Raw genomic sequence first — 20,176 nt, forward strand, 5'->3', positions numbered from 1 at the left:
GTGTGTGTGTGTGTGTGTGCGCGCGCGCGTGTATGTGTGTGTTTGACATTCCTCCATCACTTCAACTTAAACAATTTACCACTTCAGCTCCGTAACTGGGGAACAGAAAGATGATTGTTGTAAAGTTGTCAAGTGGAGGCTCAGTCGCTCATTTTAATGACTTAAAATTTCCCCAAAAGTTAATCAAACACAGGGAAAAAAGTCCTGAGTGATTTAGACCAGTAAACCCCAGTAAACCCCAGTAAACACCAGTAAACACCAGTAAACCCCAGTAAACACCAGTAAACACCAGTAAACCCCAGTAAACCCCAGTAAACACCAGTAAACACCAGTAAACACCAGTAAACCCCAGTAAACACCAGTAAACACCAGTAAACCCCAGTAAATACCAGTAAACCCCAGTAAACACCAGTAAACACCAGTAAACCCCAGTAAATACCAGTAAACCCCAGTAAACACCAGTAAACCCCAGTAAATACCAGTAAACCCCAGTAAACCCCAGTAAATACCAGTAAACCCCAGTAAACCCCAGTAAACACCAGTAAACACCAGTAAACCCCAGTAAACACCAGTAAACACCAGTAAACACCAGTAAACCCCAGTAAACACCAGTAAACCCCAGTAAATACCAGTAAACCCCAGTAAACACCAGTAAACACCAGTAAACCCCAGTAAATACCAGTAAACCCCAGTAAACACCAGTAAACACCTGTAAACCCCAGTAGTAAACACCAGTAAACCCCAGTAAAACACCAGTAAACCCCAGTAAACACCAGTAAACACCAGTAAACCCCAGTAAACCCCAGTAAACACCAGTAAACCAGTAAACACCAGTAAACACCAGTAAACCCCAGTAAACACCAGTAAACACCAGTAAACCCCAGTAAATACCAGTAAACCCCAGTAAACACCAGTAAACACCAGTAAACCCCAGTAAATACCAGTAAACCCCAGTAGTAAACACCAGTAAACACCAGTAAATACCAGTAAACCCCAGTAAACCCCAGTAAATACCAGTAAACCCCAGTAAACCCCAGTAGTAAACACCAGTAAACACCAGTAAACACCAGTAAACCCCAGTAGTAAACACCAGTAAACACCAGTAAACACCAGTAAACCCCAGTAAACACCAGTAGTAAACCCCAGTAAATACCAGTAAACCCCAGTAAACACCAGTAAACACCAGTAAACCCCAGTAGTAAACACCAGTAAACCCCAGTAAACACCAGTAAACACCAGTAAACCCCAGTAAATACCAGTAAACCCCAGTAAACACAGTAAACACCAGTAAACCCCAGTAAACACCAGTAGTAAACACCAGTAAACCCCAGTAAACACCAGTAAACACCAGTAAACACCAGTAAATACCAAACCAGGAGCCAGTAACCCTCCCTGTCTCTGTGTGACCAGTCCAGGTATCCTATGTGTGTGTGTGTGTGTGTGTGTGTGCGTGTGTGTGTGTGGTGTGTGTGTGTGTGTGTGTGTGTGTGTGTGTGTGTCCTTGTACATAACACATGGAACAGAATGCTCATTTGACTATCAAAGTGAGGACATTCTTTTGGTGGTCACATGTCCTTTGATGTGTCTGAGGGTTCAGATTAGAACTGGGTCAGGGGTTTACTTAGGATGGTTAGTTAGGAGCTGTGTGTGTGTGTGTGTGTGTGTGTGTGTGTGTGTGTGTGTGTGTGTGTGAGGGAGGGAGGGAGAGACGTTTGATTAGGCCTTCCAGGCTGATGTCATGGACGAGCTCACACTTGTAAACATCTGGCGCTTGTTACCCCCCCAACACCCACACACATGCTAGCATGCCCCCCCCCCCCCACACACACACACACACCAGGGGCAGATGAAATGGTGGTACCGAAAAGTTGGTCGCGTCATACCTTTAAAACCCGGAAGGCGTTTACGTCATTACGTCACCCAAGAGAGAGAGGGAGGGAGAGGGGGAGAGAGAGAGGAGGGGGGAGAGAGAGGGAGGGGGAGAGAGAGAGGAGAGAGGAGAGAGAGAGGGAGGAGAGAGAGAGGGGAGAGAGAGAGAGAGAGGGGGGAGAGAGAGAGGGGAGAGAGAGGAGAGGAGAGGAGGAGAGAGAGAGGGAGGAGAGAGAGAGGGAGGAGGGGGGAGAGAGAGAGGGGGAGGGAGGGAGAGAGAGGAGAGAGAGAAAGAGAGAGAGAGAGGGAGGGAGAGAGAGAGGGGAGAGAGAGGAGGGGAGAGAGAGAGGGAGGGAGGGAGAGAGAGAGGAGAGAGAGAGAGAGAGAGAGAGAGAGGGAGGAGAGAAGAGAGGGGGAGAGAGAGAGGAGGGGAGAGAGAGAGAGGGAGGAGGGGGGAGGGAGAGAGAGGGAGATAGAGAAAGAGAGGAGAGAGAGAGAGGAGAGAGAGAGAGAGAGAGAGAGAGAGCGGGGAACACCCCCGCGCCCCGCGTGCGTTTACCAGTTTACCAATTAAGGTTGTCACGGTGCGGGACAGAAGAGGAGAGTCTCTCTCCTTCAGCACGTCACGCAGATTTTGACCATTTCTTCCGAAGCTCGCGGGGAAGCAGCTCCGATCTGTGCGGGTCACGCTCAAATCACCGCAACTGCGCACAGACGACGGACTCGGACGCGCATGTAAGTTGAGATGCTGTGCGTGATGCTGTGCGTGATGCTGTGCGTGATGCTGCTATTTTCTGCATACTGACGTCTTGCTTTTGTGAACCGTGTGGATCCGAACGGGTCCAGTTCTCGTGCCTTTGGACCGTGCGTGACTCTGGGGCTGCGGGCATCTCTGGCGGGTGTTGCGGTGCGCCACGCCTCACTCATCGACGCATTGGACTCTCTTTTCTGTGGTCTGTTTGCGGGGTCACATGCGCGTCCAGTCCAGTTGGACCAGGTCCGAGTCGGTTCGGACCCGCAAGCTTTTCGTTTTTTTTGTTCCTGGGAAGTTTTGTTTGGGCAGTTACGCACGCGCACGCCTCTTACGTGCACGCCACGAAGCATCTCGCCGATGTTCCAATTAGGGGCTCCGAACCAAATAAGGTAAAAGACGGACCGTGGCGGGGGGGTCGGGTCGGGTCGGGTCGGGTCGGGTCGGGCTCACCTTTACTGGAGCCTGGCTCCGTCTTCTCTTTACCTTCGGGATTTGTGGGCGTGGCGCCGGATTCTGCTGAAATCTGCTGAAAACATTTAGTCGATGTTTCAGTGAAAGTCTCAGAAAAAGAAGCAGCTCGGACGAGAAGTTTCTCCACACGTTCGCTGCTCAGATGAACTTTCTCCACACGTTCGCTGCTCAGATGAACTTTCTCCACACGTTCGCTGCTCAGATGAACTTTCTCCACACGTTCGCTGCTCAGATGAACTTTCAGATGAACTTTCTCCACACGTTCGCTGCTCAGATGAACTTTCTCCACACGTTCGCTGCTCAGATGAACTTTCTCCACACGTTCGCTGCTCAGACGCCGCCAGAGGAGAAACTTTCAGCAGCGTCACCACAGCGGAACATCTCCAGGTTCTTCATCCTTGGTTCTGACGGGGGTTCTGGTTGCTGCCCCCCCCCCCCCCACCGGTCCCGTCGTCCTGTTTGGAGAAGAAGCCTTTAGCCGTCAAATGTGCATCGGCAGCAGCGATGCGCCCCAATAATGTTATTGATCACATGTGATCAGCTCAGTCACGGCGCTGTACCGCACAGAGCCGCCAGGGGGAGCCAACTTACGCTTTTATCTTAATTCACGAGTCTGAGTTCATCTCGAAATGACCATTTTTGATCCCATCATCCTCTCCTGGAAATATCTCTGCGCTCTGGAGCACGCACACGCACACGCACACGTACACACGCAGATATGTTTCCTTCATGCTCACATCAGCCTCATGTCTCCATAAAAGTGCTGCAGCCTGATGTTTATCTGCCTCTCAGAATTTCTCAAGTGTGTCTGCAGAAGATAAAGTGACTTGATGAATCTGATGACTACCACGGGGGTCACAGGGGTCACAGGGGGTGGCCCATAGTCATAAAGCATCAACAGTTTTATTACATCCCATCCAACAGCAGAACAACTGTTCAATACTAAAACTAAGAATCCTGTAAATTCGTGATGCTTCACATCTGAAAGTGAACCAAACTATTATTTTCACCACTGATCTGACTCCTGAATGAGCTCTAATCCTTTAACAGTAGATTTGAAGCAACAGATTCAAACATACAGTATAACAGATTTAAAGTAGATTCTACATTGCAAAATGAAACTAGATAAAATAGCAAAAGTCAAGTTGAGGTTTGATCACTAATCTTGGAATCGGTGCTGCTCCGATCAGAACTCAGATCACTCGGGTCATGCTCTCCGGATTATAATCCCAGCCCCAGATTCTTTATGGGGGGGGGGCTACTTCCTTTCAAGGCGCATTCAAGACTGAAATGAAAGGAAAAGGATGAACTCCAAGTTTGATGCACACAACTTTTATTTTTTATTTCATCTCTTCTTTTTTTCTTTGCCTCTATTTCCTCAGAGAGAGAGAGAGAGAGACGTAGAGAGGGAGAGAGAGAGGGAGACTCCACCCAGGAAAACAACCCAGCGAACCAGGACACAGACGAGGCCATAAAAATGAGCGGTTCCCACCCCCGGCTCCACCAGAGCGCCGCGCCCGCTCCCAACACTCTCTCCTCGGATAAGGACGCAGAGATGCCCGCCACGGAGAAGGACCTGGCCGAAGACGCCCCGTGGAAGAAGATCCAACAGAACACGTTCACCAGGTGGTGCAACGAACACCTGAAATGTGTCAACAAGCGCATCGGGAACCTGCAGACGGACCTGAGCGACGGGCTTCGGCTCATCGGGCTGCTGGAGGTTCTGTCCCAGAAGAAGATGTTCCGAAAGTACAACCAGAGACCCACCTTCCGCCAGATGCAGCTGGAGAACGTGTCGGTGGCGCTGGAGTTCCTGGAACGGGAGAACATCAAGCTAGTGTCCATCGGTAAGTTCGTGCGCGACCACACGCACACTCGCGCGCGCGCACACGCTCGCCAGGTGAGCTCGTTGCTGCTCGTTCTAAAACGTCGCTTCACTTTCTGCAACTGGTCGATCAATGAGCGACCGGAAGTGCGCATGCGCAACATCGGTTCGGCTTTGTGGCCGCAAAGATAATCAGATTTTGGTCACGTGTCGTTGAGTTTAGACGCATTTGCTTACTGGACCGGACCGGACCGGACCGTGTGGGTGAGACACAGGCCCTTTGTCTGTGCTCACGTCTACTGTGTTCTGATCAGAACCTTGGCTCCGGTTCTGCTGAGCTGTGACGAATCTCCAATTGTTCCACCTGTTTGGGGTTCACGTTCCAAAGATGAGTCCAGCAGAACTCGGAACCCTGTTCTGTTGGGAATTGTGGGAAAGTCAGGACGTGGTGTCCTCGTTGTTGACTGCAGAACCACTGTTTGGTTCTGGGTTCTGCTGCTGTTGTCCTTGTGTTCTTGCAGTGTTCTGCTGCCTGAAGATGACTCATCTTGGGTCTCGACTCATCTTGGGTCTCGACTCATCTCGTTACTTCCTCCTTCCTCTGTGGACACACCCGTTGACAGCATTTCCCCACCATCAGCCACGGTTCCTCCCTTGGTTCCGGACACGTTCAGGACCACACCTCTGTCACTTCACATTTTTGCTGCTGATTGTACCAACTTGTGGATCCACCAGACGTTAACGTTCTCGCAGCGCATGGAGGCGGTTAGCCTAGCATAAACATGTCCAGACTGATGCTAGGTCCCATCATGTTGTGGCAGGATTAGTGAGAATGCTGCTGTGGAAGGTCCGTGTCTGCTCCCTCAGAAGGTTCTGGTCATGAGTTTCTGTATATTTCAGGTCTCTTTTCTCCATGGGTCACATCTGAACATGCTGATCATCTTCTCAGGTTTGGGGCGCCGGTCTGCAGTCAGGATGTCGGACCTGTCATTTAGAAACGGGCCTGATCTTCCCCATCTTCACGGTTCTGGTCGCTCGGTTTTTCTCCTGAACTCGTCTTGGCTTCGGTCCTGGAAGTAATTAAGAGCTGCTGCGTGGCTGCTCTCATTAGTGACGATGTTCTGCTTCCCGGCAGCAGAATGTTTGTAGCACTGAAACAAAATGGTGGAACAAAGACTTCTTCTGGGCGAGTGTGTGGTAACAGCAGCTCCCTCCTGTTACACTCTTGCGTAACAACGTGTTCCACGTTACTGAGAAGAGTCCTGACGTTCCTGTGCTGAGACGTGAGGAACACGCTGCTGTAACGCAGCACGTTAGCCAGCCGCAGTTAGCGCCTTCTGACCCTGCTAACCCTCACCGCCCACCATCCAGACCAGCTCCAGAATAACCCTCAATAATAATAATAATAATAATAATAATAATAATAATAATAATAATATAATAATAATAATAAATAAACTATCTTCCTTCTGAGGGCTCTCAAAGCCACATCTCCTCGGTACCGTCCAGTCGGGCCGCAGCACCACCGACATCAGCACCTTCTGCTCTGATCCATTCCACCAAATATTAGTGAGAATTTACTAAACCAATCAGGTTGATGGCGTTGGCGTTGGCCCCGCCCACTGCACCTCTGGGTGACTGGTGAATAACCAGTAACCATCTGGGTTGTCTGTCAGACACCAGCAACTCCTCAGTGTTGGCTGGTTCTGGTGAACGTAGCGTAGCATGCTAAGCACCAAAGTGTGATCTGGAGACACTTCAGAAATTCTGACAGAACGTCTGAGACCGACTGCGCTGATAAGAGTCCAAATGGATCACTTCCTGCCAGCTCTTTATCGCCAGCACAACTTCCTGTGAGCAGGGTGGAACAGGGGGAGGTTAGGGGGCGGGGACAGGGGGAGGTTAGGGGGCGGGGACAGGGGGAGGTTAGGGGGCGGGGACAGGGCTTCTCCTGTGACATCACACCAGAGGGGTGTGATCTCCTCCTCCTCTTCCTCCCCTCCTCTTCCTCCTCTTCTTCTCTCCTCCTCTCTCCTCCTCTCCTCTCCTCTCCTCTCCTCCTCTTCCTCATCTTCCCTCCTCCCCTCTCCTCTTCTCCTCCTCTCCTCCCCTCCTCTCCTCCTCCCTCCCCTCCTCCTCCCCTCCTCCTCCCCTCTCCTCCTCCCCTCCCCTCCTCCTCTCCTCCTCCCCTCTCCTCCTCTCCTCTCCTCCTCCCCTCTCTCCTCCTCCCTCTCCTCCTCCCCTCCCCTCCTCCCCTCTCCTCTTCTCCTCCTCTCCTCCTCCCCTCTCCTCCTCCCCTCCTCTCCTCCTCTCCTCCCCTCTCCTCCTCCCCTCTCCTCCTCCCCTCTCCTCCTCCCCTCCTCCTCCCCTCTCCTCCTCCCTCTCCTCCTCCCCTCCTCCTCTCCTCTCCTCTCCTCCTCTCCTCCCCTCCTCTTTCCTCACTGAAGCTCAAGCCTCCTTTTCTCCTCCTCTTGTCAGTTTGGGTTTGAAAAAATGTTGCACACAGCACTTTCCCTGCCCCCCTCCCTCCTGCCCCCCTCCCTCCTGCCCCCCTCCCTCCCTCCACTCTTTTCTTTCTTTGCCCTCCACTTTCTTTTCTTTGGTCCCTCCTCCTGTAACCAGAGCTCAGGCAGCTGGAGGCCGGCCACCATCCACTTTGTTTCTGCCCTTTTAAGGCGAAAATCCAGGAGGAACTTTGTTCTAACAGAGAGAGGGAAGAGGGAGGGAAGAGGGAGGGAGGGAAGAGGGAGGGGGAGGGAGAGAAGAGGGAGAGGGAGGGGGAGGGAGAGAGAGGGAGGGGGAGGGAGGGGGAGAGAGAGAAGAGGGAGGGGGAGGGAGAGAGAGAGGGGGAGAGAGAGAGGGAAGAGGGAGGGGGGGGAGGGGGAGGGAAGAGGGAGGGGGGGGAGGGAGGGAAGAGGGAGGGGAGGGAGAGGGAGGGAAGAGGGAGGGGAGGGAGAGGGAGGGGGAGAGAGGGAGAGGGAGGGGGAGAGAGGGAGAGGGAGGGGGAGGGAGAGAGAGGGAGGGGGAGGGAGAGAGAGAGGGGGAGAGGGGGAGGGATGAGGAGGAGGGGGAGTCGTAGCTGCGGTTGTTTCATCGGGATCTGAACTGATGTCATTTCGGAACGTTGGGAAACATCTTGTAAAAAACTTGAGGATGATTCAGAACATCAGCAATAAGAAAGATTCCAATAATGCTGAATAAAGCAGGTTAGCATTCAGTAGCTAACGCAGGTTAGCATTCAGTAGCTAAAGCAGGTTAGCATTCAGTAGCTAACGCAGGTTAGCATTCAGTAGCTAAAGCAGGTCAGGTTAGGGGGCAGCCGCTCCCATCCAGGCAGAGATGTGATCCCTCCTCCTGGTCCTGGGCCGCCTCCCGTCCAGTAGCATTTTATGCTAACCAACAAATGTGTCGCCTCCCCATGACCCCGAGAGGATAAAGAAGATGCACGTCTGTTTAGTTGTGTCCACACGTGCACGTCTGTTTAGACGTGTCCACACGTGCACGTCTGTGTAGATGTGTCTCTGAAGCCTGAACAGAACCAGGGGGGTCCGTGGGGGCTCGAGCTGTTGGATGATCCTGATGTTGGGGGGGGGGGGGGCACCATGTAATCTGCTCCAGATGTGGCAGAACAACTGGAATATTCCTGCTGGACTCGGGTCAGCCTGCAGGTCAGAGGTCGCTCTGATGTCATCATGATGTCATGGGCGTTAGGTGAGTCATGGGGACTTTGGGGGCAAACGTGCACGCTGAGGACGTTGTGCACACACAGCTCTTATTCACCACGGGGGGGGGGGGGGGGGGGGGGTGTGGCAGTCTGTGTCCGTATAAGGGCCCCATCAGGCCACTGTGGCTGCTGGGAATGCTGGGAGATTCCTGACATGTTTGGGTCTGTCTGTGAGTGTGAGTGTGTGTCTGTGTGTGTGAGTGAGTGTCTGTGAGTGAGTGTGTGTGTGAGTGAGTGTTGTGAGTGTGGTGTGTGAGTGAGTGTGTGAGTGTGTGTGAGTGTGGTGTGAGTGTGTGTGAGTGTGTGTGAGTGTGTGTGAGTGTGTGTGTGAGTGTGTGTGTGAGTGAGTGTCTGTGAGTGTGTGTGTGAGTGTCTGTGAGTGTGTGTGTCTGTGAGTGTGTGTGAGTGTGTGTCTGTGTGTGTGAGTGAGTGTCTGTGAGTGTGTGAGTGTGTGTGTGAGTGGGTGTCTGTGCGTGTGTGTATAAGTGTGTGTGTGTGTGTGTGTGTGTGTGAGTGAGTGAGTGACTGTGTGTGTGTGTGTGTGTGTGTGAGTGAGTGACTGTGTGTGTGTGTGTGTGTGTGAGTGTGTGTGTGTGATAAACTGGGACGTGAGTCTTTAACTAACCCTAAATGTCCCTGAACCTTGATGGCGGTCTCTAAGCCCCTCCCACCTCACCTTCAGGGTTTGGGCCTTCAGCTTTTCTTCCATTAGAGATCAGGAAGTTCGTGTTTGGTGGTTCGGACGCTCGGGTCCAGGTGGGATCCTGGTCTGATGCTCCTGATGGTGCCGTGTTTCCTTCTCTACTAGATTCTAAAGCCATCGTGGACGGGAACCTGAAGCTGATCCTGGGCCTGATCTGGACCCTCATCCTCCATTACTCCATCTCCATGCCCATGTGGGACGAGGAGGAGGAGGGGGACGACGGCAAGCAGAAGACCCCCAAGCAACGGCTGCTGGGATGGATCCAGAACAAGCTGCCAGAACTGCCCATCACCAACTTCAACAGGGACTGGCAGACGGGCCAGGCCCTCGGAGCGCTGGTGGACAGCTGTGCACCAGGTGACTGCTCTATGGCGTTGGGGGCGGAGTCAGAATGATTGTCCAGGGTTAAATCCTCAGGAGGTCAGAAGAAGCCAAGGCCGACTGGGTGGGCGGGGCTTATGCGCTGTAGCGGTGGGAGGCGGCTGACGTCTTGTGTCCACCACAGGCTTGTGTCCTGACTGGGACCAGTGGGACCGCTCCAAACCAGTGGACAACGCTCGCGAGGCCATGCAGCAGGCAGACGACTGGCTGGGCATCCCACAGGTAACCACGGGTGTTGCCATGACGACCGTCACGCTCTGGAACAGTAACTTCCTTTGGAACATCCCATACTTTCTGAGCGGGATCATGCATCTCTAAAAGCTGCTGGCTCGAGTTAGGGTTAGGGTTAGTTCAGGTTAGGGTTAGTTCAGGTTAGCGTTAGTTCAGGTTAGGGTTAGGCTTGGGGTTAGTTCAGGTTAGGGTTAGGCTTGGGGTAGTTCAGGTTAGGGTTAGGGTTAGTTCAGGTTAGGGTTAGGCTTGGGGTTAGTTCAGGTTAGGGTTAGTTCAGGTTAGGGTTAGGCTTGGGTTAGTTCAGGTTAGGGTTAGTTCAGGTTACGGTTAGGCTTGGGGTTAGTTCAGGTTAGGGTTAGTTCAGGTTAGGGTTAGTTCAGGTTACGGTTAGGCTTGGGGTTAGTTCACGTTAGGGTTAGTTCAGGTTAGGGTTAGGCTTGGGGTTAGTTCAGGTTAGGGTTAGTTCAGGTTAGGGTTAGTTCAGGTTAGCGTTAGTTCAGGTTAGGGTTAGGCTTGGGGTTAGTTCAGGTTAGGTTAGTTCAGGTTAGCGTTAGTTCAAGTTAGGGTTAGGCTTGGGGTTAGTTCAGGTTAGGGTTAGTTCAGGTTAGCGTTAGTTCAGGTTAGCGTTAGGCTTGGGGTTAGTTCAGGTTAGCATTAGTTCAGGTTAGGGTTAGTTCAGGTTAGGGTTAGTTCAGGTTAGCGTTAGGCTTGGGGTTAGTTCAGGTTAGGGTTAGTTCAGGTTAGGGTTAGTTCAGGTTAGCGTTAGGCTTGGGGTTAGTTCAGGTTAGGGTTAGTTCAGGTTAGCGTTAGGCTTGGGGTTAGTTCAGGTTAGGGTTAGTTCAGGTTAGGGTTAGTTCAGGTTAGGGTTAGTTCAGGTTAGCGAATAGCAGAGTCACATCTGAGATTTCTGTCTTCATCACCTTCATCTTATCTGTGTTAGGGTTAGAGGGTTAGGGTTAGGGTTAGAGGGTTAGGGTTAGAGGGTTAGGGTTAGGGTTAGAGGGTTAGGGTTAGAGGGTTAGGGTTAGAGTTAGAGGGTTAGAGGGTTAGAGGGTTAGAGGGTTAGGGTTAGGGTTAGAGGGTTAGGGTTAGAGGGTTAGGGTTAGAGGGTTAGGGTTAGGGTTAGAGGGTTAGGGCTAGAGGGTTAGGGTTAGAGGGTTAGGGTTAGGGTTAGGGTTAGGGTTAGGGTTAGGGTTAGGGTTAGAGGTTAGGGTTAGAGGGTTAGGGCTAGAGGGTTAGGGTTAGGGTTAGAGGGGTTAGGTTAGAGGGTTAGGGTTAGGGTTAGAGGGTTAGGGCTAGAGGGTTAGGGTTAGGGTTAGGGTAGGGTTAGGGTTAGAGGGTTAGGGCTAGAGGGTTAGGGTTAGGGTTAGGGTTAGGGTTAGGCACGATGTATCTTCAGAAACTTCTGACACGTCCAACGATTTGATGAATGTGCCGACCCAGTACCAGAGGCCGGGTCATGTGACGAGCCTGACAGATATAGTTGTGTATCGTCTGCATATGTGTGGGAAGAGATGCTCCAACATCCATGCTTGGGGCAGCATGTAGCTTTAGTGAGCAGTGGTCCAAGAATGGACCCTTGAGGAACCCCAGGGCTCAGATTGGTATTCACCAGTTGAGACCAAGTGGTCCTGATCTACTGCCAGTAAGTCCCACCTATTTTTGCAGTCTGCTAATGCTAACGCGGCGCTATGTGGTGTCCGGTCTCAGCTCTGTGGGCCACATCCAGGCTGAAACGCATTCGAGCTCGTTTTGTAATAACTTTTAATAACTTTAATAACTTTTTTTGCCCCAAAAGCAGCAGGTTTGATAGAAGGTTTTTGTCATTTAATGCTGAAACATCAAGATTTTTTTCAAGAGCTGCAGAAGCTGAAGCAGCTGAGCTGCTTGGAGAGAACATCTGCAGTAAATGGGGAGCTTCATAATTAAACATTTAATAAAAGGTGCACGAGGAGATGGAGGAGCTGGAGGAGCTTCTCATGTCCTGGATGAACTGGAGGGGCAGTAGTTGGGGGGCAGTAGTTGGGGGGCAGTAGTTGGGGGGCAGTAGTTGTGTCTGAGCTGGAGCGCCACGCTCGGCCCCTCGACATCATGATGCAGCTCCCAGGTCAGCTCTCAGTCTTGGACCTTGTTCCATTGTTGGGAGGAGAGCTTCCTTTCCAGGTCATGATTTGGGTTACTCCTGGTTACTCCTGGTTACTCCTGGTTACTCCTGGTTACTCCTGGTAGTCTGTGTGTCCTCAGAATGGGAGGAGCCTTAGTGCAGCATATCTGATGCATTGCTGCCTTCAGGTGTTTTATCAGAGACATTAGCATAATGTTCTCTACTTAGTTCTTTTATCAGATGTAAACTTTCATTCTTTAATTTAAAAATTCTTCCAACTTGCTGCTTCGGCCCGGTTAGGTCATCACTCCCGAGGAGATCGTCGACCCAAATGTGGATGAACACTCGGTCATGACGTACCTGTCCCAGTTTCCTAAAGCTAAGCTCAAGCCTGGCGCGCCACTGCGACCCAAACTCAACCCCAAGAAAGCTCGAGCCTACGGACCAGGTAACCTGACCCCCGAGAACCCCCGAGAACCCCAGAGAACAGTTCCAGTGTTTCATGTATGTAGATCAGAGCCTAACCCTCAAACAAGGCTCACCACCACCAAAATGTTGTAAGGTTGTTTTAATCAAAGTGTCTTGAACAGGAATCAAAGAAAAACAACCCAATGCAAAAGTATTTTACAATAAATTGAAATATACTTTTTTAGAATAAAATATTTCTGCACACTCTAACCCTAACCTGGAACTGTTTATATGAACAGAGCTGATAGCAGGAATCACACACACACACACACACACACACACACACAGAGCTTTAGCTTTGATAGCAGTCTAGCTTGAAATGCTAACCTCACAGATATGTTGTGGAAAATGGGAGCAAAGTCAAGTCAGCTTTGTTTGCCAGATTAGAAACTCCTTGGCCAACCAAAAACTGTCCAAAGGTTAATCTGCAAAGGTTAGCTTTAAACCCCGGTTTAGCCTCAGCTCAGGTAGTTCCTCACGTCCTTTGCTGAGCTTTAAGGGTCCCTCACCTAGTCAAGGCACTCGTGGAGGCTGCAGAGAAATAAAGTGAGTGGTTGATGTGGCACAAACGAGTCGGTTTCATTTGCATCTCTGGTGAAACTAGATCCAAATGAAACAGATTTGGGCCAGAGACCTCCACCCAGTTAGCACCTTCCCTTTTCAAAACCTTCCCCCTCACTGCCACAATGACTCTCGCATCACTAATTCTCTTGTCTCAAATTACGTGACTGGCTACCTGCTGCCACCTACTGCCATGGAGGAGTATTACCTCCGATCGCTGTTACGTCAGAACAGACACTCCACAACAGCACAAATTTATAAATTAATAATAGCAAATAATTCAATTCAACTTTCAAAAAATATTTTTAGACCAATTACGTGAAATTTTGATTTCCCGAGGCACACAGACAATACCTAAAGATTGATGTAGAGAACGTTTCTCCTGTGAAGGTGTGGAACCTGTGGGGAACGTTGTGATGAAGAAGACCGTGTTCACCGTGGAAACCATAAGTGCTGGAATGGGGGAGGTTCTGGTCTATGTGGAGGACCCTGCAGGACACCGAGAGGAGGTAAAGCTACTCCTGACCCTGACCCTAACCTTGACCCTGACCCTGACCCTGACACTAACCCTGACCCTAACCCTGACACTAACCCTGACCCTAACCCTGACCCTGACCCTGACCTAACCCTGACACTAACCCTAACCCTGACCCTGACCCTGACCCTGAGCCTAACCCTGACACTAACCCTGACCCTGACCCTACCCCTGACCCTGACCCTGACCCTGACCCTGACCCTGACACTAACCCTGACCTAACCCTGACCCTAACCCTGACACTAACCCTAACCCTGACCCTAACCCTGACCCTGACCCTGACCCTAACCTGACCCTGACCTAACCCTGACCCTGACCCTGACCTGACACTAACCCTGACCCTAACCCTAACCCTGACCCTGACCCTGACCCTGACACTAACCCTGACCCTAACCCTAACCCTGACCCTGACCCTGACCCTAACCCTGACACTAACCCTGACCCTGACCCTGACACTAACCCTGACCCTAACCCTGACCCTGACACTAACCCTGACACTAACCCTGACCCTAACCCTGACCCTAACCCTGACCCTGACACTAACCCTGACCCTAACCCTGACCCTAACCCTGACCCTGACCCTGACACTAACCCTGACCCTAACCCTAACCCTAACCCTAACCCTGACCCTGACCCTAACCCTACCCCTGACCCTGCGGCCTCCTCAACCCTTTGTCTCCCTCAGGCTAAAGTGACGGCCAACAACGACAAGAACCGCACCTTCTCCGTGGCCTACACACCCAGAGTCACAGGGATGCACAAGGTAGGTGTCGCACAACCCTGGTTCTGGACTGGTTCTTGAGTCCAGATGCATACCATCCACATCCTGAGCATTAGCATCCCTCCATCTACCCATCATCCATCTACCCATCCATCCATCCATCATCCACCCATCCATCTACCCATCCATCCATCATCCACCCATCCATCCATCATCCACCCATCCATCTACCCATCATCCATCATCCATCCATCATCCACCCATCCATCTACCCATCATCCATCCATCATCCATCCATCCATCATCCACCCATCCATCTACCCATCATCCATCTACCCATCCATCTACCCATCCATCCATCATCCACCCATCCATCTACCCATCATCCATCCATCATCCATCCATCCATCTACCCATCATCCATCATCCATCCATCCATCCATCATCCACCCATCCATCTACCCATCATCCATCCATCATCCATCCATCCATCATCCACCCATCCATCTACCCATCATCCATCTACCCATCCATCTACCCATCCATCCATCATCCACCCATCCATCTACCCATCATCCATCCATCATCCATCCATCCATCTACCCATCATCCATCATCCATCCATCCATCCATCATCCACCCATCCATCTACCCATCATCCATCCATCATCCATCCATCCATCATCATCCATCATCCATCATCCATCCATCCCTCCATCTACCCATCATCCATCCATCCATCATCCATCCATCCATCATCCACCCATCCATCCATCCATCATCCATCCATCATCCATCCATCCATCCATCCATCCATCATCCATCCATCCCTCCCTCCATCTACCCATCATCCATCCATCCATCATCCATCCTCCATCATCCATCCATCCATCCATCTCCATCCATCCATCCATCATCCATCCATCCATCCATCATCCATCCATCCCTCTATCTACCCATCATCCATCCATCCATCCATCATCCATCCATCCATCATCCACCCATCCATCCATCCATCCATCCATCCATCATCCATCCATCCCTCCATCTACCCATCATCCATCCATCCATCCATCCATCATCCATCCCTCCATCTACCCATCATCCATCCATCCATCCATCATCCATCATCATCCATCCATCCATCCCTCCATCTACCCATCCATCATCCATCCATCCCTCCATCCATCCATCATAATCCATCCATCCCTCTATCTACCCATCATCCATCATCATCCATCCATCCATCCATCCATCCATCCATCCATCATCCATCCCTCCATCTACCATCATCCATCCATCCATCCATCCATCCATCCATCCATCATCATCCATCCCTCCATCTACCCATCATCCATCCATCCATCCATCCATCATCCATCCATCCCTCCATCCATCCATCATCCATCCATCCATCCATCATCTACCCATCCATCCTTCCATCCCTCCATCTACCCATCATCCATCCCTCCATCCCTGTCCTCCACATGCTGGTGTGGAGGACCTGTCCTCATGCTGACGTGCACGTTGTAATCATCAAGATGGAGACAGCCTGAAGAAGCCATTCACATGACGTCCACGTCCGTAGATGTTTGGCTAAATGTCTCCTGAAGGCTCTCATGAGGGCTCTGTCCTCTGGACATCCCAGGTGTCTTTTGACCTCTGACCTCTGAGCCTACAGAGGCTTCAGAGGTCCACATCTCACCGCTCCGTCTGTAGGTTATGAGAAGGGCCGTCTGATGTCTGTGTTGCCTGTCTTCTGCAGGTGACTGTGCTGTTCGCAGGACAGCACATCTCAAAGAGTCCCTTTGAGGTGGAGATCGGAATGGCTCAGGGGGACTCCAGCAAGGCCACGGCCCAGGGTCCCGGCCTGGAACCGTCCGGGAACATCGCCAACAAGACCACCTATTTTGACGTTTACACTGCAGGTGGGAGACGCACAACAGACATCAGGTTTCTGCTCTGCAACACAACGTGACAACGTGACAACCCCAACCCTGTTGGCCAGGTGCTGGTGTTGGCGAGGTGGAGGTGACCATTATGGACCCCTCGGGCAAGAACAACACGGTGACGTGTTCCATCGAGGACAAGGGCAACAGTAGCTACCGCTGCACCTACAAACCCACCCAGGAGGGGGTGCACATCATCTCTGTGATGTTCGCTGGGGGTCAGATCAGCAGGAGTCCCTTTACTGTCAACGTGGGAGAAGGTTTGTGTTCATCTTCTCCAACAGCTCAGCCACTTTCACCAAACTCTCGTCCTCTCTGTGTTTTTTACGCTGTTTTCCTGTTGTCCTTCATGTCCTCACAGTTATCTGCAATCCTTCCTCTTCCTCTCTTCTCCTCTTCTCCTCCTTCTGTTAGAGACCCGGTGCTCTCTCTCTCCTCTCTGGAAATGGTCTCTTCCTGCTGTCATTTCCTGTTTCTGAGGACCTCGCTGCCGGACTCTTCCTGTCTGTAATTCCATGTTTAGTTTTCTTCTCTTCTGTGAGTGTCCTCGCTGTCGTGCACGGCTGTAGAGCTCTGTGCATGTTGCTAATTCTGCCCTCTAGACTCACGATGTATCTTCAGGCAGGAGCAGACTGGATCATTGGGATTTCTCTGTCTCACCTCACTTCCTGTCTGCAGCCTGTAATCCAACCTTGTGCAGCGCGAAGGGGCGTGGCCTGCAGCCAAAAGGCTTGAGGGTGAAGGAGACCGCCGACTTCAGGGTTTACACCAAAGGAGCAGGAACTGGAGAACTCAAGGTCACCATCAAAGGACCCAGTAAGTCCCAGTCCACGCACAAACGCCTCAGCTGGGGTCAGATCACGCACATCTACGATCCAACCTCCATCCATCGTCCTGTAGCCAAATGTTGGAAATCAAAGATGATCTTAACATTTTTACAGAGGGTCTTGAGGAACCCTGTAAAAGGAAAGATCTGGGAGATGGTGTTTATGGATTTGAATATTACCCCACCTCACCTGGGACATACAGCATCACCATCACCTGGGGCGGACAGCACATCCCCCGCAGGTACCAGCACTCGCATGGACACCACCACATTAACCTTTCAGTGTCATCAGCCTGCTCTTCCTCATCTTAGTCCCATTGAGGTGAAGATAGGTCCAGAGGCGGGTCAGCAGAAGGTCAGGGCCTGGGGTCCCGGTCTGGAGGGGGGTGTTGTAGGAAAATCTGCAGACTTTGTAGTGGAGGCCGTGGGAGATGATGTCGGTACGCTGGGTAAGTGTGGCTGGGAGATGATCCCTGTAGCCTGATCCCTGTAGCCTGATCCCCGATCCCTGTAGCCTGATTCCTGATCCCCGATCCCTGTAGCCTGATTCCTGATCCCCGATCCCTGTAGCCTGATCCCTGTAGCCAGTAGCCTGATCCCAGATCCCTGTAGCCTGATCCCCGATCCCTGTAGCCTGATCCCCGTAGCCGTATCCCCGATCCCTGTAGCCGTATCCCCGATCCCTGTAGCCTGATCCCCGATCCCTGTAGCCTGATTCCTGATCCCCGATCCCTGTAGCCTGATTCCTGTAGCCTGATGCCTGTAGCAAGTAGCCTGATCCCTGTAGCCAGTAGCCTGATCCCTGATCCCTGTAGCCTGATCCCCGATCCCTGTAGCCTGATCCCTGTAGCCTGATCCCCGATCCCTGTAGCCTGATTCCTGATCCCTGTAGCCTGATTCCTGATTCCCGATCCTGTAGGAGCCTGATCCCTGATCCCTGTAGATCCCTGTAGATCCCCGATCCCTGAGACCCCCTGATCCCCCCGATCCCTGTAGCCTGATTCCTGATCCCCGATCCCTGTAGCCTGATTCCTGATCCCTGATCCCTGTAGCCTGATCCCCGATCCCTGTAGCCTGATTCCTGATCCCCGATCCCTGTAGCCTGATCCCTTTAGCCAGTAGCCTGATCCCTGTAGCCAGTAGCCTGATCCCAGATCCCTGTAGCCTGATCCCCGATCCCTGTAGCCTGATCCCCGATCCCTGTAGCCTGATCCCTGTAGCCTGATCCCTGATCCCTGTAGCCTGATCCCCGATCCCTGTAGCCTGATTCCTGTAGCCTGATCCCCGATCCCCGATCCTGTAGCCTGATCCCCGATCCCTGTAGCCTGATCCCCGATCCCTGTAGCCTGATCCCCGATCCCCGTAGCCTGATCCCTGATCCCTGTAGCCTGATTCCTGATCCCTGTAGCCTGATTCCTGATCCCTGATCCCTGTAGCCTGATCCCCGATCCCTGTAGCCTGATCCCTGTAGCCTGATCCCCGATCCCTGTAGCCTGATTCCTGATCCCCGATCCCTGTAGCCTGATCCCTTTAGCCAGTAGCCTGATCCCTGTAGCCAGTAGCCTGATCCCAGATCCCTGTAGCCTGATCCCCGATCCTGTAGCCTGATCCCCGATCCCTGTAGCCTGATCCCCGATCCCTGTAGCCTGATCCCTGTAGCCTGATCCCTGATCCCTGTAGCCTGATCCCCGATCCCTGTAGCCTGATTCCTGTAGCCTGATCCCCGATCCCTGTAGCCTGATCCCTGATCCCTGTAGCCTGATCCCTGTAGCCTGATCCCCGATCCCTGTAGCCAGTAGCCTGATCCCTGTAGCCTGATCCCTGATCCCCGATCCCTGTAGCCTGATCCCCGATCCCTGTAGCCTGATCCCCGATCCCCGTAGCCTGAAGCCTGATCCCCGTAGCCTGATCCCCGATCCCTGTAGCCTGATCCCCGATCCCTGTAGCCTGATTCCTGATCCCCGATCCCTGTAGCCTGATTCCTGATCCCCGATCCCTGTAGCCTGATCCCCGATCCCTGATCCCTGGAGATCAGGTGGAACTGTCCATATCTTTGCCTTCCTTCTGTGTGCAGGTTTCTCTGTCGAAGGTCCGTCTCAGGCCAAGATCGAGTGTGACGACAAAGGCGATGGATCCTGTGACGTGCGCTACTGGCCCACAGAGCCTGGGGAGTACGCCGTGCACGTGCTGTGCAACAGTGAAGACATCCAGCACTCGCCCTTCATGGCTGAGATCGTCGCGGCGCCCAGTAAAGACTTCTCCCCCGACAAGGTGATGTGAGGGTTGATGCACCATGCGCGGCTACGTGGGTGCTAACAGGTGGTCGCATGGTCCCGCAGGTGAAGGCGTTCGGGCCCGGCCTCCAGAGCAGCGGCCTGGCTGTGGGCAAACCCACCGAGTTCACCGTGGACGCCAAACACGCAGGGAAAGCTCCTCTGAAGATTGTGGCTCAGGTACGACTGGCGGAAGAGCGCTCGCCAAACGCCTCGTGCTCCACCGGTCACCAGTGTTTGTGCCCGTAGGACGGCGAAGGTGCGCCTGTTGATGTCCACGTTAAAGACAACGGTAACGGCACCTACAGCTGCAGCTACACGCCACGCAAGCCGGTGAAGCACACGGCCATGATCTCGTGGGGCGGAGTCAACATTCCAAACAGCCCCTTCAGGGTGAGCGCCATTGAGCTTTAATGTTCTGCATCGTTTCCCCCTCTGAGGAGGAGTTCAGTCTCTAGCCGTCCCCTTTGTGCTGCAGATGACCATCGGAGCTGGATGTCATCCAAACAAGGTCAAGGTTTCGGGTCCTGGAGTGGCCAAGTCCGGTCTCAAGGCCTTCGAGCCAACGTACTTTACCGTGGACTGTTCGGAGGCGGGTCAAGGTGAGCGGCACCATCAGCCAGAGGCAAGTTAGTCGCCTGCATCTGCACGGGCAGAACGACTTCCCCCGACCAGATGATGGAGAGAGAGAGGGACCCATTTATTAAAGAATATTCAGGAAGGCACCTTCCCTAACCCCTGACCCCTAACCCTAACCCCTGACCCTGACCCTAACCCTAAC

The 20,176-nt window shown here is 52.4% G+C and overlaps 1 protein-coding gene across 4 annotated transcripts in view; it reads left to right on the plus strand.

The window, feature by feature from the left end:
* The first annotated feature begins 2,422 nt into the window (after nucleotides 1–2,422).
* The window catches only part of flna (filamin A, alpha (actin binding protein 280)), a 32,389-nt gene continuing 14,635 nt past the window's right edge, over nucleotides 2,423–20,176 (plus strand). For all 4 annotated transcript variants that reach the window (XM_057042033.1, XM_057042035.1, XM_057042034.1 and 1 more), the window contains exons 1-16: nucleotides 2,423–2,604; nucleotides 4,479–4,941; nucleotides 9,452–9,703; nucleotides 9,852–9,949; nucleotides 12,363–12,510; nucleotides 13,482–13,600; nucleotides 14,312–14,389; nucleotides 16,113–16,275; nucleotides 16,356–16,556; nucleotides 16,975–17,112; nucleotides 17,238–17,364; nucleotides 17,435–17,571; nucleotides 19,197–19,393; nucleotides 19,462–19,575; nucleotides 19,645–19,788; nucleotides 19,874–19,997. In XM_057042033.1, coding sequence (XP_056898013.1) covers nucleotides 4,572–4,941; nucleotides 9,452–9,703; nucleotides 9,852–9,949; nucleotides 12,363–12,510; nucleotides 13,482–13,600; nucleotides 14,312–14,389; nucleotides 16,113–16,275; nucleotides 16,356–16,556; nucleotides 16,975–17,112; nucleotides 17,238–17,364; nucleotides 17,435–17,571; nucleotides 19,197–19,393; nucleotides 19,462–19,575; nucleotides 19,645–19,788; nucleotides 19,874–19,997 — 2,410 coding nt within the window. In that variant the 5' untranslated portion in view covers nucleotides 2,423–2,604; nucleotides 4,479–4,571. The remainder of the gene's footprint in view (nucleotides 2,605–4,478; nucleotides 4,942–9,451; nucleotides 9,704–9,851; nucleotides 9,950–12,362; nucleotides 12,511–13,481; nucleotides 13,601–14,311; nucleotides 14,390–16,112; nucleotides 16,276–16,355; nucleotides 16,557–16,974; nucleotides 17,113–17,237; nucleotides 17,365–17,434; nucleotides 17,572–19,196; nucleotides 19,394–19,461; nucleotides 19,576–19,644; nucleotides 19,789–19,873; nucleotides 19,998–20,176) is intronic.

The sequence above is a fragment of the Takifugu flavidus genome, chromosome 8 (genome assembly GCF_003711565.1).
Source record: "Takifugu flavidus isolate HTHZ2018 chromosome 8, ASM371156v2, whole genome shotgun sequence".
NCBI classification, from domain to species: Eukaryota; Metazoa; Chordata; class Actinopteri; order Tetraodontiformes; family Tetraodontidae; genus Takifugu; species Takifugu flavidus.